At 41.2% G+C, this 24093-nt stretch overlaps 1 protein-coding gene across 1 annotated transcript in view; it reads right to left on the reverse strand.

The window, feature by feature from the left end:
• Positions 1-6974: 6974 nt before the first annotated feature.
• The window catches only part of LOC120913362 (cytochrome P450 2C8-like), a 39366-nt gene continuing 22247 nt past the window's right edge, over positions 6975-24093 (reverse strand). Inside the window, exons 6-9 of the mRNA XM_040323242.1 lie at positions 23254-23395; positions 15474-15661; positions 8791-8932; positions 6975-7255 (exon numbers count right to left, since the gene is read on the reverse strand). Of these exons, the coding sequence (XP_040179176.1) occupies positions 7074-7255; positions 8791-8932; positions 15474-15661; positions 23254-23395 (654 nt within the window). The 3' untranslated portion in view covers positions 6975-7073. The remainder of the gene's footprint in view (positions 7256-8790; positions 8933-15473; positions 15662-23253; positions 23396-24093) is intronic.

Raw genomic sequence — 24093 nt, forward strand, 5'->3', positions numbered from 1 at the left:
CCTTTATGGCGTGGAGCCAAAAGGGGCCCCACTAGGGGGGTTTGTGTGCATGTACAGATTACATAGAACCAGCACTGTATATGGCCGCCCTGAATGTGCTGAGTTCTTCCTGGAGATCCTGCTGGAGTCACACATTGTCATTGTGCGGGTGTCACACACAATTCATAGCTCTGTTCAACTGTCCCTGATTTCGAGGGACTGTCCCTGATTTGGAGCAATGTCCTTCTGTCCCTCATTCCTCCTCATTTGTCCCTCATTTTGGTCTGATCTATAGAGTTGTTTTTAATCTCTCTTGTCTCTCTATTGTTCTTTTTTCTGTATTTCATCATAACAAACAGAATTATAAAACCTTGTTTACCCTTTATAAGCTTCATGTCCTAAAAATATATTCAAACCTACAACATCCCATTCACTCATTCATCCTTACACCCTTGCTTAACCACTTGAGACCCGCGCTATTGACAAAAGACGTCAAAAGCGCGGCTCTCAAGTGCCAAGTGGACGTCTTTGAACGTCTTTTAGGGCTCTTTCACATGGAGCGGACCGTTTCTGGGTGTGCAGAGACCGCCCTGTCTCTGCTCCGCTCTCCCCTATGGGGGATCGGATGCAGACGGACCGTCTGTCTGTCTGCATCCGATCCGTTCCGCCGAACGGAAGAAAAATAGGGTTTCTTCCGTTCGCAAAAGCGGATCCAGACAGACGCGGACGCTAGCGGATGCTCCATCCGCTAACGGACGCGATCCCATAGGGATTCATTACAAGTCCGTTAACGGACTTGTAATGAACAGACGAACGGTCCGCTAGTGTGAAAGGACCCTTAAAGTGCATTACCCGCGCGCCTCTGGGGGGCGCGCAGCGGGTAAACACTGTCCCAGCGCATCGCTGAAGAGCCGATGCGTGTACCTGGCGGCCGCGATGTCCGCCGGGTACAGGCGATCGGCGGTGACACAGCAGGTGACAGCAGGGACGTGGAGCTCTGTGTGTAAACACAGAGCTCCACGTGCTGTCAGAGGAGAGGAGATCGATCTGTGTCTCTTGTACATAGGGACACAGCATCGGTCACCTCCCCCAGTCACCCCCCTCCCTCCACCTACAGTTAGAACACACCCAGGATACACATTTAACCCCTTCCTCACCCCCTAGTGTTAACCCCTTCCCTGCCAGTCACATTTATACAGTGATTAGTGCATTTTTATAGCACTGATCGCTGTATAAATGTGAATGGTCCCAAATTTGTGTCAAAAGTGTCCGATACGTCCGCCGCAATATCGCAGTCCCAATAAAAATCGCAGATCGCCGCCATTACTAGTAAAAAAAAAAAAATCATAATTCTGTCCCCTATTTTGTAGGCGCTATAACTTTTGCGCAAACCAGTCGCTTATTGCGTTGTTTTTTTTTTTTTACAAAAATACGTCGACAAATACGTATCGGCCTTAACTGAGAATTTTTTTTTTATTTTTTTTTAAAAAATGGGATATTTATTATAGCAACAAGTAAAAAAAATATATATTTTTTTTAAATTGTCGCTCTTTTTTTGTTTATAGCGCAAAAAATAAAAACCGCAGAGGTGATCAAATACCACCAAAATAAAGCTCTATTTGTGGGGAAAAAAGGACGTCAATTTTGTTTGGGAGCCACGTCGCACGACCGCGCAAATGTCAGTTAAAGCGACGCAGTGCCGGAAGCTGAAATTTCGCCTGGGCACGAATGGGGTTTATGTGCCCAGTAAGCAAGTGGTTAATCATCCTATTACCCTCCTTCCTCCCCCATAAAGTAAAACAAAAACCGATATATTTGTATATAAAATTCACTTTTTATCTTTCAAAAAGTGTTTCTGTTTCCCAGTGCTAAACCTTTCATCCAATCTCTAAACTGTTGCATTTGTAAATTTTAAAAGCCAATATAAAGGAAAAATGGTGGTAAAAAAAAGCCCTGGATGGATTTAACCACTTCAGGACTGCCGCACTACTATATACGTCCTCTTTTTGAAGAGGGATATCTCGGTAACGGCAGCAGCTGCTGGTCCTGTAAACGATAATCACCGTTATCGGCGGCGGGAGAGGGCCCCCCCTCCGGCCGCTCTCCCGCACCCTCCGCCGCTTACCGGAGTCGTCGGCAGCGGCGGAGGCGATCGGGTCTTTCTTCCTGCTTGCGATGGATACGAGTGAGGGTAAGATGGCCCCCACCCATCTTCATAGCATAGCAGGGCGGAAGCGGCGTCAAAACGTCACTTCCACCCATACGTCTTAAATGGCCAATTTATTTTTGTCATTCTTTCAAATGACAATTTTTTTTATTGCATTTTTGCCTAAATTTGAGATCTGAGGTCTTTTTGACTCCAGATCTCATATTTAAGAGGACCTGTCATTCTTTTTTTTTTTTTTTTTAAACAGTGTAAAAATAAATAAAATCAAGTAAAATAAATAAGATTTTTTTTTTTTAAAGCGCCCCTGTCCTGACAAGCTTGCGCACAGAAGCGAACGTATATGTGAGTAGCGCCCACATATGAAAACAATGTTAAAACCACACATGTGAGGTATTGCCGCGATCGTTAGAGTGAGAGAAATAATTCTAGCCCTAGACCTCCTCTGTAACTTAAAACATGCAACCTGTAGAACTTTTTAAACGTCACCTATGGAGATATTTAAGGGTAAAAGTTTGACGCCATTCCACGAGCGGGCGCAATTTTGAAGCGTGACATGTTGGGTATCAATTTATCTAGCTACTTTTATTGTGAAATTATTCATCCTCAAAACCACAACAAAGACTCTAGAGTCAGTTTCTAACAACTTAGAAACACATGTTGGTTGTTTATATTAACTACTTAAAGCGGGATTCCTGGTATTGTTTTTTTTTTTTTTGCAATCCACAATACATTACATTCAATATTCTTTTACAATTATCAAAAAAACATGATCGGTACATAAAACAGTGTAAACACTTACCTGATACCTGCTCAGCGATCTTGTGGCTGTTTCCGTGTTAGCTGTGGGCATGAGAAGCCCAGTTTCTGTGTCTTCCTGGATTTCCCTAGAGAGGTGCATGCTGGGATTTTTAGGCACAGTAATGCCCAGATAGGCAATGGGGTCTTAGGACAGGAAGTTGAATCACCAGGGACTAGGAACTAGGCAGATTATGAAATCTGCCTAGTAACAGCCATATACAAGTGAGTAAAAAAAAAAATGTTAAGATTTTTTATTTTTTTTACATTAAAGGCAAGTTGTTAATAAAAAGTTTGTTTATAGGGTGGAACTCCGCTTTAAGGACGGGCCTATTTTTCAAACTTGTTGTTTACAATTTAAAATATATTGTTTTTTGATAGAAAATTAGTTAGAACCCCCAAACATTATATATTTTTTTCAGACACCCTACAGAATAAAATGGCGGTTGTTGCAATACTTTATGTCACACCATATTTGCGCAGCGGTCTTACAAGCACAATTACATTTTTTGGGAAGAAATAAACTTTTTTTAATAAAAAAATAAGACACCATTAAAGTTAAAGTATAAAACATGTCAGGCGGGTTGACACTAGTACGCTGAGAGCCGCGATCGTTCGATTATATGATGCATTTGTTCCTGTGCTGAAATGTAAGTTTGCTATAATACATTTTTATACTTAATTGTACTATTGGCTGCATTATTCCTTTACTGGGTACCGCTGACCGTTTTGGGTGATCGACATATACCTTATGTGAGAATCCTGGGAAGCCCCGACAGTAGGAAAAGGCCCAATGATATATCGTATGCCTGGTTTGGAATCCAATTTAAAACCGAGGGACGGAATTGCTATTGTGGATCATCCACTACATGCCTTCTTGTCACAGCTATCTGGTAAGCAGTTTGGATTACCACATGGTGCGGTGTGCCTTTCTATACATACTGAAGCTGGTGACGGGTTCATTTACTCTTCTTCCTTGGATTTTGATTCAGCGCTGCATGTGGACTTTTATATGTTAACATTAAAGTTAGCCCAATTTTTTTCTATATTGTAAAAGATAATGTTACGCCAAGTAAATTGATACCCAACATGTCACGCTTCAAAATTGCGCCCGCTCGTGGAATGGCGACAAACTTTAGCACTTAATCTCCATTGGCAAAGTTTAAAAATGTCTACTGGTTACCAGTTTTGAGTTACAGAGAAGGTCTAGTGCTAGAATTATTGCTCTCGCTCTAATGATCGCGGCAATACCTCACATGTGCTGTGAACACCATTTTCATATGCGGGCACGACGTACGTATGCATTTGCTTCTGTGCACGAGCTCGGCGGGATGGGGTGCTTAAAATATATATATATATTGTTTTACTTTTTTTTTTTTACACTGTGCTTTTTTTTTTAAAAATGCCTTGTAATAGAAAAAAAGCAAAACAGGACCTCTTTAATGTGAGATCTGGGGTCAAAAAGACCTCAGATCTCACATTTATACTTAAATGCAATAAAATAAATACATTTGTTATTTAAAAAAAAAAAAAATTCCCCATTTTAAGGCCATTGAACGAAAGTGACGTTTGATGGCGCTTCCGTCATCCAAAGTTATGGAGCCACCTTTCCCTCACTCGGCTCCAGGCACATGAGGGGACAGGTTTGGATCGTCTCCGCTGCTACCGACGCTCCGATAAATGGCGGAGATGACCAGAACATGAGGGAAGGGGGGGGCACCTCCAGAGATCCTGCAAGAACAGCGCACACACACACACTTATTCCACTATTCTTTTTATTATAATTATAATTGTCAGTTTGTTCTTCTGAAAATTTTTACAAAGGTCAGAATATATTGAACATGAAGATTTTGAAGTTCAAAAAAAAATTAATTTAGAAAATGGTAGAAGACTGCAATATACAAATAATGTGTACGTATACCACCAAAACAAAAATAAAGTTGGCCACAGAGGGGTTTACTTACTAAAGCTGGAGAGTGCAAAATCAGTAGGGATGAGCGTTGTTCGAGTCAAGCTTAAGTTCGTTTTGAACATCGGGTGTTCGCCCGTTGGCCGAATACCGAACATTGGGACAGGACCTGAAGAGTCTTTTTTTTTTATTTACATATGTCAGTTTTGCTGCAGCAGGTTTTATACACAGTACAGTTGCTCCACTTTAGAGGCAGACTAAGGGGACCCCCATTCACTATATTTAAAGGAATTATATAATTTTAATGCTTTTAGCATCAATAAAATCACTGCTCCTTTAAAAATTATACTTTTTTTTAAAAAAGTTGTCAATGATGTCGCCCATGGTAGTACCTGGGCCCCTATACCTTTTTTATGGCCAATAACTTGCATATAAGCCTTCAAAAAGAGGACTTTTGATTTTCCATGTTTAGGTCCCAAAGAATTAACCACTTGCACATATACCCCCTTCCTGACCAGGTGAAATTTCAGCTTCCGGCACTGCGTCGCTTTAACTGACAATTGCGCGGTCGTGCGACGTGGCTCCAAAACAAAATTGACGTTCTTTTTTTCCCACAAATAGAGCTTTCTTTTGGTGGTATTTGATCACCTCTGCGGTTTTTATTTTTTGCGCTATAAACAAAAAAAGAGCGACAATTTTGAAAAAAAATATTATATTTTTACTTGTTGCTATAATAAATAGCCCATTTTTTAAAAAAAAAAAAAATTCTCAGTCTAGGCTGATACGTATTCTACATATGTTTGGTAAAAAAAAAAAAATCGCAATAAGGTTTTGGTTTGCGCAAAAGTTATAGCGCCTACAAAATAGGGGACAGAATTATTATTATTATTTTTTTTTTTTACTAGTAATGGCGGCGATCTGCGATTTTTATTGGGACTGCGACATTATGGCGGACACATCGGACACTTTTTTGGCACCATTCACATTTATACTGTGATCAGTGCTATAAATATGCACTAATTACTGTATAAATGTGACTGGCATTGAAGGGGTTAACACTAGGGGTGAGGGAGGGGTTAAATGTGTACCCTGCATAGTGTTCTAACTGTGTGTGGAGGGGGACTGACTGGGGGAGGTGACCGATCTATGTCCCTATGTACAAGGGACACAGATCGGTCTCCTCTCTCCCTGACAGGACATGGATCTGTGTGTTTACACACACAGATCCATGTCCTTGTCTCTGTAACCGCCGATCGCAGGTGCCTGGCGGACATCGCGGCCGCCAGGCACGCGCATCGGCATCACAGTTATACGGCGGGGACACGCTCGCGCGCCCCCAGTGGCCAGGAGGAGTGGAGGCCATAAAAAGACAGCCTCCCAGAGATTTAGAGCCACCCTGTGGCCGTACAAAGTCGTACGGCCGTCGGGAAGTGGTTAATAGAGTATGCGGCTCGGGTCCCAACTTTATTTCTGTTCGGAAGTTCTGATGCAAACTGACCGGGCCCATCACTATTTGCCCAAGTTGAAGACCGCTAGAGTCTAAATGCGTCGGGCTACGCATCTAACACTGATCCAGACCATCTGGGATCACAAGCCTGTATGATCCACTGTTGTATAACAGATGTGTCCACCCCATTTGGTAAGAGTACCTAATCTGTACATGTTTTGAAGATTTTGAGAGCAACTGCAGACAACTTATTTTTCTCTCACTCTGAGCCATCTAAATGGGAAGAATTTTCCTTCATTGTGTTTTCTTCACATGGACTTCTCTCACATCGTTATTTGAAGCCTACTCACTTCTCTGAACTTTCATTATTAGTTTATATTACTCACATCTTTGTTTACATTTCACAATTCACATTGTGTTAGTTCCAGTGTGCACTTTCTATATTGTTGATCATTAGCACTGCACTAATTACCCACCATCACTATTTGGCAATAAAACCTGGAAAATTTATAATTTCTATGCAGAAATTAACCTGATTTTGCACTCTCCAGCTTTAGTAAATAAATCCCAGTGTAACACTATGGGGGAAAGTTACTAAAATTGGAGCACTCAGAATCTATTGCAGCTATACATGCTAGCCAATCAGCTTCTAACTAAAGCTTGTTCAATTAAGCTGTGACAATAAAACCTGAAAGCTGATTGGTTTCTATGTAGAGCTGTAACATATTTTGCACACTCCAATTTTAGTAAATATTTGAGGTTGCATGATGAGTATTTCAACGAGGAACAGCAAACATCTTATATTTCCGAGCTCTTGAAGCATTGGTGTTGGGTTCTGGGGTTATCTCTAGGTCCTTCTTGTCCACTGTAGGTTTTAAAGTGAATCTTTGTAGTATAGTAGTAAAAAACAAGAAGAGTTCCATACGAGCCAGACCTTCTCCTGCACAAATGCGTTTACCTAGAGAAGGGACCAAAAACAAAATCAGCATTTTAATGCCATTACAAGACCAACCTGCAGTGCAAAATCATGTTTGTCAGCAACCAAGTGCCCAGGAACGCCTGATTCTAGACTTGTGATGCTGATGGCTAGGGCTTTACAATTTAGAATTTCTTTGTAGACAATATAATTACATTTTTTTTTTTTTTTTACAGTTTTGTAACTTAAAACAGAACTTGAGGATAAATGTAAACCCCTCTTCCACCTACCTCTGTCTGATCGCTGGGTTAAGATTAAAAAAAACTCTCTAAATTAAATTTTTTAACTTACCTTAAGGCCCCGTACACACGACCGGATCGATCTGCTGAAACTGGTCCGCCGGACCAGTTCCAGCGGACAGATCTGGTCGTGTGTAGACCCGAGCGGACAATTGTCCCGCGGATCGGACAGTTTCCAGCGGATAAAAATTTCTTAGCATGCTAAGAAATCTGTCCGCTGGAAACCTGTCCGTCGGACGTATTTGGTCGTCTGTACAGACTCACCGGACATGTCCGACCGACCGCCATCCCTTGCATGCGTCGTACTTATTCGACGCATGCGTGGAAGCTTTGAACTTCCAGGGCCGCCCACGTCACTGAGTCATCGTCGCGGTGACCGCGTGGCCACGCCCCGCGTATTGTTTACGCGCGGATTTCTGTCTGATGGTGTGTACAACCATCAGACAGAAATCCGGCAGCGGTCGCAGCGGATCTATCCGCTGAAAACGGTCCGGCAGACCGTTTTCAGCAGATCGATCCGGTCGTGTGTACGGGGCCTAAGCCATGGTCATATAATCATATGTATGAGAATTTTTTTTGCCTTGAGTTGGGCCTTAACAAAGCACATTCTTGATAATGATCTGACCCCACTGCATCGTTCATGATCATTCATGATCTGACCCCAATGCAGCCTTCTGGTTATAGGGCAACCACGATCTGAGCCCTCTGCAGCCTTCTGGTTGTAGGGCACCCACAATTTGACCCTACTGCATCATTCATGATCAACCCCCAATGGAGCCTTCTGGTTGTAGGGCACCCACGATCTGACCCCACTGCAGCCCTCTGGCTGTAGTTCATCTACACAACAAAAATGATTGCCATGAGACTACGGTTCTGTCCAGATAGTTTCTTATATCATGGCACAGTTGAACTGAAGAGGAGGATTTAAAAAAAAAAAAAAAATCAAAGCAAATGAATAAATGCCCTATTAAATGTTGTCCCTGAGAGATTCATTTTCATACAGATTTAAATTTTTATTCTTCACATTTATATGTATATTACATTTTAACATCCATACCATGCTATGATGGAGAGGATATGTTGTTGAGGCATGGATTTAATTGCTTTTATGGATTAGAGCCACTGTGTAATAAAAATCACACATACACACAGCTTGAACGGGATGGACCTTTGTATTTTTTCAACATTTTAAATTAAATAACTATGTATGAGTCCTCGTTAGCTTTTGGTATTCATAAAATGGATTGCCGCTTTAATCATTACAAATTTCTCTGGTACCTGCAGAAAATGGCATGAAGGCATCATTCGTCTTAAAGGCCCCATTCTCATCAAGAAAGTGCTCTGGGTCAAACTGAGTTGGGTTCTTAAAACATTTAGGGTCTTTCAAAACCGATGTTAGTACAGTAGCCACCGCAGTGTTCTGAAATTAAAATAAGAACTCAATTATTTTCTTAGATTTTTACTTAGAATTCTTTTAAATTGTGTTTATTTTATTTTTTTAGATACCTCTTTATATAAACCTCTAAAGTACCTTTTTTTTTATTAACTAATTGAGGTTACACCCAAGCCATGCTATGTTCTTCATATAGTTAGATGATTGAAAGTAGTCTGTAAATTCCTTAAATTGTTCCTTCTTTTAGGCCCTTTTCACACATACGGACCATTTGACCATCTGTTGACGGGTGAAAATCAGATATCAATGCATCTCTAAGGGAAAACTGATGTAAATGGATGACCACCCATTTGCATCAGTTTACATCCGTTTCCGTCAACATCGGGGGTTTTGGAGTGGATCAAAACCCTATTTTTCTTATTAATTAAAAAAAAGATTGAACAAAAACGGATGTAAACGAACAAACAATCAATTTTTGCATGAAAAATGGCTCTGGGACTAAAGTGGTTAAGGACTCTAGCTGGCAAATGTAAACTTCATCCGTTTACTTTCTGTTAAAAAACATATCTAATACATTTTTTTTAAAAACACAGTTCTTCATACATTTACATCATGCATTAATGTGACTAAGTTATACAAGTATCATTATATAACATGCAGATGATTTGTATATACAAGCATAGGAAGTTTGTGTTTGTTTTAACCACTTAAGCCCCGGACCTTTAGGCAGCTAAATGCCAAGGCCAGGTTTTGCAATTCGGCACTGCGTCGCTTTAACAGACAATTGCGCGGTCGTGCGACGTGGCTCCCAAACAAAATTGACGTCCTTTTTTTTCCCACAAATAGAGCTTTCTTTTGGTGGTATTTGATCACCTCTGCGGTTTTTATTTTTTGCGCTATAAACAAAAATAGAGCGACAATTTTGAAAAAAAATCAATATTTTTAACTTTTTGCTATAATAAATATCCCCCAAAAACATATATAAAACATTTTTTTTCCTCAGTTTAGGTCGATACGTATTCTTCTACATATTTTTGGTAAAAAAAATCGCAATAAGCGTTTATCGATTGGTTTGTGCAAAATTTATAGCGTTTACAAAATAGGGGATAGTTTTATTGCAATTTTTTTTTTACTACTAATGGCGGCAATCAGCGATTTTTTTCGTGACTGCGACATTATGGCGGACACTTCGGACAATTTTTACACATTTTTGGATGTGTACGCCTCATAAGTGTATATTGATTGGTGTCCGTAAAAGTTAAAGCATCTACAAACTATGAGATATGTTCTGCCATTTTTTTTTTACTAGTAATGGCGGTGATCAGCGACTTATAGTGGGACAGCGGCAAGTTAACACTAACTGACACTGTGGAAGCTGCCTAACTGCCACTGACATCTCCAGTGACAATAATACAGTGATCAGTGCTAATAATGTAAACTGTCCCTGTACTAATGACACTGGCTGGAAAGCAGTTTACATCTAGGGCAATCAAAGGGTTAAATGTGTGACTAACTATGTTTCCTATGCGTAATATCTGCTGATTTTGCTGAGCAATGTGCTGTTTTTTATTCCCTGCTTTGTAGGTAAACAAAAAACAGAACATTGCTGCTGCCAGAAGAGAGCTTTGTGTTCATTACATACACAAAGCTCTCTTACAATCAGTGGGTTCCGGGCATACATCATTGGCTGGGAACTGCTGACCGGCATGTGCTGGAGCCAGTGAATGTACAGCCGGGTGCGCACAAACGCCCCTTACCCGGAAATGCAGAATCATGTATATATATATATATATATATATATATATATATATATATATGTAACAAGGCCAGTATGCTGGCCTGAATTTATGGGAGGAGCCCGGGGGTATTTAACCAGCCCACTCCCTTGTGGTCATTGTTGGTTTCCTGTGAGCGATAGACATGTGCAGACTGGAATATTTTGTTTCGTTTTTTCGTTTGGAAAATACATTTTAGTTACTCCCGAAAATCGTTTTTATTTATTTTGTTTTTCGTTGGGGAATAGCTTTCGTCCGAAAATCCAATAATACTTGGTTTCTGTCGAATGGTCAAAAGAATATTCGCCGGAACGTCGAATCTTTGTTGGTTCCTGTCTAATGGGCAAAAAATATTAGACGGAACGTCGAATCTTTACGTCGCATCGTACATTTCCGTTCGAATATTCCGCCTACAAGAATTCTAATGTTGTATGACTAGTAATAATGTCGAATCTATTCTCTATCATGTCGAATCTATTTTCTCATAGATCGAAATCTATTCTCTGTAATGTCGAATCTTTTCTCTATGATATCGAATCTTTTCCCTATAATGTCGAATCTCTCTATATCGAATTTTTACCGCAACGAAAACGAAAATAAAGCATTTTTTATGTTGGATCTTTCGGTTTTCGTTTCTTGCACTTTCGTTATCATTTGTTAAAACGATAACGAAAAAAACAGATTTTCGGACGAAAATGCATTCTAACGAAAACGAATGACCATGTCTAGTGAGCGATACCACACATCACTGGGCTGACTGGTCCCAGTTCACCTTACGTTTGTGAGTCCTGGCATTTTGATCGCAGTTGCATTTCAGCTTCTTAGTTCGTGCTCTTCGTCGGCGGTTCCCGCTCACTGTCGCAGGTACTTTCCGAATCTTTCGCATCATGTGCGATCTTGCAATTTGTTATGCTACCTGTCCCGCATCCTTTCGTAAAGAGAAAAAAAAAAGCCTGCTTCTGAGTTGTGGTCTGCCAAACATACGTTTAATGTATAATTCCAAACCTCTGAGTCGCTGTCGGTCTTTGTCCGATATCACTCGCTGTAGATTTCACTGGATATAAAGATTCACTGTCCATGGGTTTGCTGTCTCTTCCATTTAGAGAAAAGCATGTATTGTTTGTACAGGTTTCTGTGGCTGATTGAGTTGATAATTAGGCCCACCTGATGCCTTCTCTGCACTGGGTTAGCCTGGGGGGAGGGGTGGTTGGTTGGTGTTCAGTTTCAGAGTAAGGGGTGACATACACTCTACAACCAATTCATCATATCAGATCAATTTAATCCTTCTGATTCGTATGGGATTCATTTCATATATTTACGAACTGATTCGGATCACACATTGCATACTTTCTACCGTTGCCATTCCTGTTTTCCCCCATGCTGTGTGTTTTAGTTCCTGCAGTGGAACTTACAAATCGTTTGCAGACGTTTCTCTCTTTGTTTACCAACCAAAGTAATTTTGTGTGCGTCATCCACAGGGAAACACCATGCTCTTCAGATGTCTTGCACACCCAACGTGCTTTTCGTAGATCAAGTCTTTTTTTTTTTCAAACTGTCGCAGGTAGGATTTGTACAAATTCTTTTTTTCATGCACCGTTTTGCACCTGTGCCGTCAAAACCCCACTGTGGAACTTGCGAGTCATTCGTCAAGTCTCCATATGCAGCCTTTATTTGAGCCTTGTGCAAGACCACGGTCTTATCGTGCAATTCATGAGCACATGCCACGTAGTAGGCCCATGTCACTTAGAAATGCACTGTCTATCATTCCAGTTATTTTACTTTACATTACCCTCCGGTCGAATTTAGTCACATCAGCGACTCGCCGGTTCATCCCTGCATAAGTAATGCAGGAACTACTCTTGCACATTTCACTGTCATGTATCATGTTCCGATTCTAATCCGGTCGCATCCTCATGCACCGATTTCGTCTCAGCATATCCCAAAAAAAAAAAAAAACCCAAGCACTCGCCAACAGCCGATCTGAATCTAGTTGCAACATCGGCCCTATGATTCAGATCCTCAGTAACCACAAACCTCTTCAACCACTAACACCATCAGCCAATCCGAGTCTAGTCATATCATCGGTGCAATGACTCGGATCCGGCACACAAGCCCCCCCCCGTCGACTTGCATCCACAGCCGATCCAAATCCAATCACATCATCGGTGCAACGATTCAGATCCTCGGCAATACAAACTTCACCAACCAACCCGAGTACAGTCGCAGCACCGGCCCAATGTTTCAGATCCTTCACAAAACAACCCCACCGATGCTCACACCTCGAACTATTCGCATCGGCGATACGAATACAGTGGTACTTACTTATGATTCCGATCCCGGGCCTTACGTTTGTTGTCAAGCATAAACATTTGCATCTCACTCCATCTGTATTTACAGTGTTGTGCACGGTCATTCCTACATACTTCAAATTTCTGCTAAACTTTGTTTTCACTATTCTAATAAAGCTGCTTAATTGCAATTGTGGCTCAAATCGGTCACTCATCTCCAGTAGCAACTCGGCTGCTCACCTATTTTCTGTCGTGCTCACACGCAAACTAGCTTTCACTACGCCTATTGTTCCTTCAAGTTGACCCGCATCAGGTCAGTGCTCCAAGACTTCACCCGCACAAGGGGTGTACTAAGAAGCAGCTTCAATCTCTCCCGGGGATGCTCAATTTGCTGTTGGGATCATTCCCCAGGGTCGATCTTTTGTATCATGCCTCCTGGTCTTCCTCTCCCAGGCACAGGACTCCGATCAGATCCTTAACTTGGACACCGCGGCAGTAGCGGACCTGTCAATATGGGAGGAGTTTCTCACTACGTTAAACAGTATCAACGCTATACCATCAATATCGCCCCCATCACCGCAGGTAGTGACAGATGCCGCAGCTTCCGCAGGCTTCGCTGCAATTTTTGACCAATATTAGTTTGCAGGACCATAGCCTCCAGAGACACTCTTAATCCCAGGGTTTACCTGGACTTCCATGTTTGAACAATTCCTGATCGTGGCAGCCGCTCAGCTCTGGGGTCATATCTGGACAGGACGAACCGTGGCCTTCACTTCCCGACACCAGGCCACGGCCGACATTATTAGTAAAGGCAAGTCTAAGTTATGTCCTTCCTACGCAGGCCCATACAACTATCCCCACAGCACCAGTTAAATGTCCACTATCTTGGCTAGTTCCCCATGTGGCTTTCTTTCCAGTCTGGTCATTCAAGCAACCATCTACTCAGCCTACCATGGGTTCCTGCGGCCTAGGGAGTTTACCCGCAGCTACCCTGCCGCCCAAGTTCTACATTGACCTCACTTGGCTCGCTACCACGACTACTTCATTCTCCACCTGGCACTATCCAAAACCCAGCGATCAGGCACTGGGGTAGACATCCAACTCTAAAGCAAACAATGTCCGTTGTGCAGTAACCATACTCGATCGCCTTCTGTCACTCCTACCTGAACAGTCAAACTCTTATCCCCTAATACCTTTCCCGATCAAACCCTTGAGTGCCTGCCAGTTCGTCAAACATGTCAGAATTCATCGGGGCACAACCAACCATCGGAAGTTGATCCAGGGTTCACCCGATCGCCTCTCAGGGGATCAGGAAGGAATTTTCTTCCCTGCTGTAGCAATTGGCCTAGGCTCGGCTGGGGTTTTCGCCTTCCCCTGGATCAACGGGGGGGCGGTTAGGTCAATTTGGGTCCTGTCACCTTCACACTTGCTTACTCACTCTTCCACGCTACCTACACCTCAACCCCAGTCAGTGCTCCAGTCGCTCTTATCGTATTGGAGCGGCCTCTGCCACATCCCGGTGTGGGATCCCAGATCATGACAATTAAGAGACTTGATGGATGGAAGTCTGCCTGCTTCGCCCAGCACATCCCCCATTTCTCAGGTGGAAATGGCACAACCGTTCACCAAACTTGCTAAATGAATAAAGCTAAAACCAATAAAACTACACCCCCCTACCTGAATGTTTTTGCCCCCTTATCTTGGCATACCGTCCATCAGATCAGGGCACACTTCAGGTCTCTTTCATTTGGTAAGTCTTATGTTAAGTCTATCTATCTTGTTCATATCGGTATCGGACATAGGGCTTCGACTATAAATATATATATATATATATATATATATATATATATATATATATATATATATATATATATATATATATATATATATATATATATATGTGTGTGTGTATATGTGTGTGATTGTGCACAGCTGGCCTGCACTGTAGCAGTAAAACCACAGTGTGCAGTCGGCAAGTGGTTAATGTGCTTATAGCAATTATAACATGCGGGGGGATAGATAGCAGAGGGGGAGCCAATCAGTGGGTCCAGCGAACACAGAGGCAGAACGGTGATCTGCCTATGTAAACAAGGTTTGACCAATCAGGGCGCAAAATGCACTGTGAAGCGCGCAATGCATTGCAGGGCATTTGGTGGGGCAAACACCCGCTGACCACCCTGCAAATTCAGGTGTTCCCCAAACGGGTGAACAGCCAATGTTTGGCCCGAACTGATGCTCGGGCCAAACCGTTCGTCCAACTCTACTCAGCACATACAGGGTCTGCTGCCAGAATCCCATTTGTGTATTATATGATAAAATGTACGAGCAAACACTTTAGCTTTTGGCAAAGAGCAATAGGAAAAACATAGTACTGCATCATCAACTAATCATCTAGCCCTTTTATATAGTTTTTTTTCTAAAAAAAACTGATCGCTAACTATGCACATGAGTGCACTTTGCACTATGTTCTTTAGGACCATTAGTCCCACACATATCTGAAATCACCTTGGGAATGTGGTATCCCCGGAAGGTGGTGTCTTTGCTGGTACCATGTAATAATCCTACAGGAAAAATATCAGCAAATCTCTGGATCTCGTGTAAAACAGCATCTGTATATGGCATCTTGTTTCTGTCTTCCACAGACAGAAGGCGATCTTGTCCAATCACATTGTCAATCTCAGTCTGGACCTTTTCTGTAAATTGTATAAAAATCATGAAATAAATTTATAAGAAATTGTCCTCATACAAAAATAACAATTATGACCAGCACTTGTGACTATTTGTAAGTATGGGAACTTTAACATAGTTTAAATGGCAGAACACATGCTAGAACAGTGTTTCTCAAACTTTTTTTCAGTCAATGCACCCTTTAAAAATGATGGATAGTCTTGAGGTACCCCATTCTAAAATGTAAAAACTATTCTAATAGTTTTACATAATGCAGCAACATCTACAAGTCCAAGTAGGACACATAATGCTGCGTACACACGATCGGAAATTCAGACAAGAAAACTATGGATTCTTTCTGACGGAATGTTGGCTCAAACTTGTGTTGCATACACACGGTCACACAAATCTTGTCGGAATTTCGATTGTCAAGAACGCGGTGATGTACGATGAGCCGAGATCAATGAAGTTCAATAGGCAGTTTGGCTCTTCTGCTTGAGTAGGATGAGCTTCGAGTTCGAGTCAAACTCATGTTCGACTCGAACATTGCCTGTTCGGCGAACAACGAACAATTAGGGGTGTTCGCGGCAAATTCGAAAAGCTGCGGAACACCCTGTTAAAGTCTATGGGAGAAATCTAAAGTGCTCATTTTAAAGGCTAATATGCAATTATTGTCCTAAAAAGTGTTTGGGGACCAGGGTCCTGTCCCAGGAGACATGTATCAATGCAAAAAAACATTTTAAAAAACTGCCGTTTTTTCGGGAGCAGTGAATTTAATAATGCTAAAAGTGAAACAATAAAAGTGAAATATTACTTTAAATTTCGTACCTAGGGGGGTGTAAAGTTAGCATGTGAAATAGCGCATGTTTCCAGTACATAGAACTGTCCCTGCACAGTGTCATTTCTGAAGGGAAAAAAAGTCTTTTAAAACCGGACTTGCGGCTATAATGAATTGTCGGCTCTGGCAATTCAGAGAGAATTCATTTATAAAAAAAATTCCATTACCAGGCCCTTCAGGTCTGGAATGGATATTAAGGGGAACCCCACCTTCAATTTAAAAAAGACGTGGGGTTCCCCCCAAATATCTATTCCAGACCCTTCAGGTCTGGTGTGGATTTTAAGGGGAACTCCACCCCAAATAAAAAAAATGGCGTGGAGTTCCCCCAGAAATTCACACCAGACCCCTTATCCGAGCACGTTAACCTGGCCGGCCGCAGAAAAGAGGGGGGGACAGAGTGCGGCCCTCCCTCTCCTGAACCGCACCAGGCCACATGGATACAGACAACGTTGGAGCAGGAAGCCGGGACCGAGAGTGGATTACCACTGCTGGATTTTTTTTTTTTTTTATTAATAAAGGACTTTTTGTGTGTGTGTGTGTGTGTGTTTTCAAACTATTTACACTTCCTTCGTGAAATGGTAGGGGTACAATGTGTACCCCATTACCAATTCACATAGGGGGGGCCAGGATCTGGGGGTCCCCTTTGATAAAGGGGTCTTCCAGATTCTGATAAGCCCCCGCCCACAGACCCCTACAACCACCGGGCAAGGGTTGTGGGGATGAGGCCCTTGTCCCCATCAACATTGGGGCATCCTCCCCATGTTGAGGGCATGTGGCCTGGTACGGTTCAGGAGAGGGGGGGCCGCACTCTGTCCCCCCCTCTTTTCTGCGGCCGGCCAGGTTAACGTGTTTGGATAAGGGGTCTGGTGTGAATTTTTGGGGGAACTCCACGCAATTTTTTTTTAAATTTGGGGTGGAGTTCCCCTTAAAATCCACACCAGACCTGAAGGGTCTGGAATGGATGTTTGGGGGGACACCCACGCTTTTTTTTTTCTCTGATTTGCCAGAGCCGACAATTCATTATAGCCGCAAGTCCGTTTTTTAAAAGACTTTTTTTTCCTTTCAGAAATGACACTTTGTGCAGAGACAGTTCTATGTACGGGAAACATGCAATATTTCACATGCTAACTTTACACCCCCCCAGGTATGAAATTTAAAGTAATATTTCACTTTTATTGTTTCACTTTTAGCATTATTAAATTCACTGCTCCCGAAAAAAACGGCCATTTTTAAAACTTTTTTTGCATTGATACATGTCCCCTGGAGCAGAACCCAGGTCCCCAAACACTTTTTAGGACAATAACTTGCATATTAGCCTTTAAAATTAGTACTTTAGATTTCAAATGTTCGAGTCCCATAGACTTTAACGGGGTTCTAAAGTTCACACTAACATTTGGTGTGTTCAAGTTCTGGTGCGAACCGAACAGGGGGGGTGTTCGTCTCATCCCTAATTCTGAGCATGCATGTTTTTTTGCGTAGGAATTGCATACAGACGAGCGGATTTTCCAATAGGAACTTTTTCCGTTGGAAAAATAGAGAACCTGCTCTCAATCTTTTGTTGGCGGAAATTCCGACAGCAAAAGTCCGATGGCGTGCACACACACGGTCGGAATTTCTGACCAAAAGCTCACATTAAATTTTTCTTGTCGGAATTTCCGATTGTGTGTACGTGGCATGAGAGGTGATTTATTCTTACAAAGCAAATACACTTTTGTAAACTGGTGCTGACTGGTATTCCAATGTTTCTCCATCATTCAACTAATGTGACCCCGACCGCTGATAAAGAGGGGCAAACAAGGATGCTATGCAGACGACTGACATCCATCTTATCAACTGATGATGTCATTGGTCATTAGGATGCTGGCAGCTAGAATGTTGTAATGGTGCATAATGAAAACCTGTAACTTAGGCCGGAAAAAACCGACTGTGTGTATAGCCCATCGGTCTGTTTTCCTTCGGTCCAAAATTTTAAAACATGCTTCAAAATCGAACCGATGGACCGCTGCCCGATCGGTCCAAACCGATGGTTAATACAGAAAAGCATCGGTTCAAAACCCGCGCATGCTCAGAATAAAGTCGACACATGCTTGGAAGCATTGAACTTCGTTTTATTCAGCACGTCGTGTGTTTGACGTCACCGCGTTCTGACCCGATCTGTTTTTGGAACGATGGTGTGTACGCACATCAGACCATCAGGCCACTTCAGCGGTGAACCGATGGAAATGGCCCGTCGGACCATTCTCATCGGTTTGGAATGACCGTGTGTACACGGCCTTAGTGTAACTAAAAGGCAGCCTTCATCCACACGCTGGCTTGTATACAATTTTTGGGCAATTTTTAGGCATTTTGCCAAGGCACCCTGGTTGGAAAGAGCTGTAAGACTGGAGACATGTATACATTATATGCTCCATACCTATGGCCTCATATATTTCAAGGGGATCTGTCAGAAAATAAAGAAGTTGCAGGGTAAACTTCTAAACTGCCTTAGAAATTGCATGGGATGGAGCAAGGGAGGCAGATGACAGAAACATGATGTGAGATCCATGGGAGAACCAAGGTTTAAAGCTTCAGTGGCTAGTCAGACAAGTAGGTGGTGAAAAACTAGAAAGTCAGCCAGAGACAAGACAAACAAAAAAAGAGATACATGAGTACAGTTTTACTAACCTGTCAAAATTGCTAAATTGTGCTTAGGCATTTAGATTTGTTTTACCCTTAGGCGTCAAGGGGTTCAAATGGAGCTTTAAACACAATTTACATGAAAATTCCACCGAAAGAAACAACACTATAAGGTTTTTTCTTACAGATCCCTCACCTTTTCTATTTTATTGCTTGATCTGTAAAGTCACTGAAGGCATACATGCATTTTCCTGCAGATAAGAGATTCTGGGAATGTAATTTTTAAACTTGCTGATGAGGGTAACTCCTATGTGTACATAACAAAGACACGTCACACCGGATGGCTATATAACTAACAGTAGACTCGTGCGGAACAAAAAAATGTGTTGTGTTTCATTTCGATTCATTATTTACATAAATTAATTTGGTTAAATTTGTTTAATTTATTTTTGGAATTTATTTTATTTATTCGAATTCCATTCAAAATTGAATTTATTCTATTTGAAATGAGAATTTTGGAATATAGTTATATTCTTTCTTTTTTTTTTTTTTTTTTTTTTTTTTTTTTTTTGTTTCTTTTTTTTTTTTTTTTCACCACCTCAGCTTTTTACCAAATACTAGAGACCCGCTCATGATTCGATGCTTCTTACGTCTCTATTTGCGGTTTGCATCATGTGTGGTATATATTCTGTTAACTGTCTTTCGCCTTTTTTTTTTTTTTTTGCGCCCCCCCTCCCTCCCCTCATGGCTCCCAGGAATCTCCTGCCCGTCCCCAGGAAAAGAGAGAAAAAAAAAAAAAAAGGAAATCAATAAGAAAAATTAAGAAGTACGGAGGTAAGGAAGAAGACTTATCCTCTTCTATTCGGCTAAGGATAGCTAGGGAGAGAATAGGTATGATGTAAATAGGAGAGATGCGAAGGGGGAACAGGGGAAAAAAAAAGAAAAAATATATGTGTCTCGCATTAGAGTGAGAGAGGGAGGGATTCAAATATTTGCAAGACCCTTGCGTAATCAGACCCTAACTCTCTCTGCATAGCTCCATGTTTTTTTATATTCCTTCCATTTTCCCCATTTCTCCCTAAATTCACTATTCTTCTCCAGATAACTATCCTTTAGTTCTTCTAATCTATACGTTTCCTCCACCGCATCTATCCAACTCCAGATATGTGGGCTTTCCGTCTCCTGCCACTTCTTAGGTATAAGTCTCTTGGCTGCGTTTAAAAGGTGGGGAAGTAGGGACTGCTTGTATTTTTTAACGCCTTCTTGGCTGCCATGAAAGAGGACGACCCATGGGTCTTTCTTGATCTCCTCTCCCGTGATAATCTTTATTTGGCTCAGTATTGTGTCCCAATACGTTTGGATTTTAGGGCATAGCCACCATAGATGGGCCATCGTACCTCTTTCTAGGCAGCCCCTCCAGCAGTCTGCGGTCTGACCTACTTTAAATTTGTTTGCTTTGTCGGGGGTAATATACCATCCTGAGAGGCACTTATAGTTTGCTTCGGCTGTTCGTATATCTATTGCAGATGTGTGAGTTAATTGAGTGATCCTTGAAAAAGTGTTAGTCCCCCTCGTGACCCCTAACTCTCTTTCCCATTTGTCTATAAAAGGTGCTTCACCCCGAGTTCCCAGCTTAACCAATAACCCATATAATTTAGTGATTGTGCCCTTAGAATACATAGATTTGCAAATTTTCTCAAGTGAAGTCAGCTCCGCCTCCGTCCGTAGTGGGCGGGGGAGGTGCCGCACAAAGTGAGTCAACTGGGAGTAATGCCACCTATCCAGATTCCAATAGTCAGTTTTAGCCTTCAAATCTTCGTAGGTCATTATCTCTCCGTTTTTTATAATATCCCCCAAGTGCACTGTGTCTCTCCTAATCCAGTTCCCTCCTATTTTTTTTTCCCCAGGTGGGAAGTAAGAGTTTTCTTTTAGATTCATTAATGGGGAATTGAATTTCCCTTCTAATAGTGCCTGCGTCCTATCCCACATTTTTAAAGTATGCCGTGTAATATCGTGTGTTTTGTGATCTAGTGCTCTGTGTTGTGCAGGGATCCAAATAATGTTATTCAGGTAATTGTTTGTTAGCGCCTTCTCAATTTGCACCCACCTTTTATCTATCCTGTCCCTAGCCCACTCTACCGCTCTCGACAAGACCGCCTCCTTATAATAACTTTTGATGTCCGGGACTGCCAGGCCGCCGAGTGGCTTGGCCTGTTTTATTATGGAGAGGGATAGTCTATGCTTTTTATTTTTCCACACGTAATTTAGTAGCAAGGTGTTAAGGATTCTCAGAAATTGCTGGGGGAGAGCAATTGGAACTAGTAAGAATTTATAGAGAATTTTAGGAACTACCATCATCTTCAACAAATTTATACGTCCAATCCATGATATGGGTTTATTGATCGTTCTTTTTAATTCATTCTTGATCTCATTTAATAAGGGAATATAATTTATTTTATACATCTTCTGCATTGTGTTGGCAAGTTTTATTCCTAGGTACTTAAGTTCTTTAGTCCAGGGGAACGCGCATGCTTCCTTGACTAAGTATACCTCTCTTTTATTTAAATTAATGTTCAGAATTTCAGATTTAGTTACGTTAATTTTAAAGTTGGAGATAGCGCCGTATTGTTGCAACACTCTCGAAAGCTTGGGGATAGATTTGACTGGGTTGGTTACATAAAATAATATATAATCGGCAAAGGCCGATAGTTTGTGTTCCTCCCCTTCTACTCTCACTCCGTTGATGTCCGAGTCATTACGAATAGTGGCCAGCAACGGCTCTAGGGATAGGATAAAGAGGAGGGGGGATAATGGACACCCCTGCCTCGTCCCGTTTTTCATCTCAAAAGGTTCCGATAATGAGCCATTAATTTTAATTTGCGCAGTAGGGTGGTGGTATAATGTTTTAATCCAGCTAGACATCCTGCTTCCTATTCCCATAACAGTAAGGGTTTCCATCATGAGCCCCCAGTCTACCCTGTCAAATGCTTTTTCTGCATCAACTGACAGGAATAGGCCTGGGGGCTCATTCTGCCTTATGGTCTGGAGCAACAGGATTGCCCTTAGACTGTTATCTTTGCCCTCTCTGTTGGGGACAAAGCCTACCTGGTCGGGGTGCACCAGTAAGTGCATAACCCCTTTCAGGCGGCCCGCCAGAATTTTTGCAAAGAGTTTAATGTCTGTATTTAACAGAGAAATAGGTCTGTATCCCGAACAGAGAGAGCTATCCTTACCTTCCTTCAGAATTATTGCAACCACTGCCGCTATAGCTCCACTACTAGTTTCGAATTCCAACCCCAGTCCATTAAAATATTTACACAGCCTCGGTATCAGAATATTGCCAAATCTCTTATAATAAAAGGTGGAAAACCCATCCGGCCCCGGACTCTTCTGAGAATTTTGGAATATAGTTATATTCTTTCTATGCCATTCTATTCTAATGTTTTTTCTATTCTATTCTATTATATTCTATGCTTTTCTATTCTATTCAAACGTATTCTATTTAAATGTATTCTATTATAACTTAGAATTTTGGTATACGGTTATATTGTTATGCTTTCTATCCAAATCTTTTATATTTTCTAATCTATTATTTTCTATTCTATTCAAATTAAAATGTATTCTATTTGAAATTTGAATTTTAGAAGACGGTTATATATTTCTACCCCTTTTATTTCTATTCTATATTTTTTATTCTTTTATTTTGTATTCTGTTCTGTTTTACTCTTATATTATTTTCTGTTATATTCCTTTATTTTCAATTTTTTTTTTATCCTCTTCAGAAATTCGAATTTGATTTGACAATGATTCAAATTGAAATTTCATCCAAAATTTTGATTTGTTATTTTGGATTCGTTAAAATTGGTTACTATTGTAATTCAGAAGTTCTGATACATCGGGATTTCCGAATACCTAAAAATTTGGAACGAAACAAATCGCGCATTTCTAACAGTACCTTTTGATTTACAAATATGACATATGATTAGCAGGTGAAAACAAGCACTTGATGATGGCATGGTTTTTGTTTCCAATTTAAATGAACCTTAATTTTATAAATTTTTTAGTATACATTTTTTTTTTTTTTTTAACAAAGCTATTATGTGTACAATAGCACCAAAGGTGGATATAAAGCAACAATTAATGTATAAAGGGCAAAGGTAATACCTTGTATCTCTGGGTGTTTCAGCATTATTAGGAAAGCATATCTCAGAGTACTACTTGTAGTCTCTGTACCAGCTAAGAACAAGTCGAGTACTGATCCTAATAGGTTCTCCTCGTGATATTCTGTATTTGGTTTATGTTTCTCCTAAAAGAAAAACACACAATTGTAGGTAGATGTCTATATATGCATACATTTATTGTATAATATAAACACATGCACACATAATTAAAAAAGCAGGCGGAAGGGCTGCCAGCCATGATACCTACAGTATAAGTACAGTATATGCTTACTGCTTTAGGTCCTCCCTAGTGGGTATCTGTGTATTAATGTAGGTTCACATCTATGCATTTTCTAATGCGCCTTTAGATATGCAGAAACACACCACCATTTAACGTCTTCTCCTATTGGTCACATTAACATCTGCAATGCATTTTTTGGAGAGCTGCAGGAACTTGTTAATACTCAGCGAGGTGCATTTTTGGTACAATAGACTTCAATAGAACTGCATAAAAAATACATATACATACGTTTTTTTATGTGTCTTTGCAGATAGACCCAAAGTAAAAAATAAAAATAAACAATAGGTGAAGGGCAGGCATGACTGGGCTAGCAGGGAAGTACAGGAGCCTTTAGGGTTAAAACTGCATGGTCAAGTGTTAGGTAGTATTAACTACCTTGATTGGTGGGATGGAAGCTTAGTGGTGTGACAGCAACAGTGTTGAAGTGGGGACATAAAGGGCTGCAATCTCTTAGGCCTCGTACTCACGACCAAACATGTCTGCTGAAACTGGTCCGCGGACCAGTTTCAGCGGACATGTTCGTTCGTGTGTAGGCAGTAACGT

Source organism: Rana temporaria, chromosome 9, assembly GCF_905171775.1.
Source record: "Rana temporaria chromosome 9, aRanTem1.1, whole genome shotgun sequence".
Taxonomy (NCBI): Eukaryota; Metazoa; Chordata; class Amphibia; order Anura; family Ranidae; genus Rana; species Rana temporaria.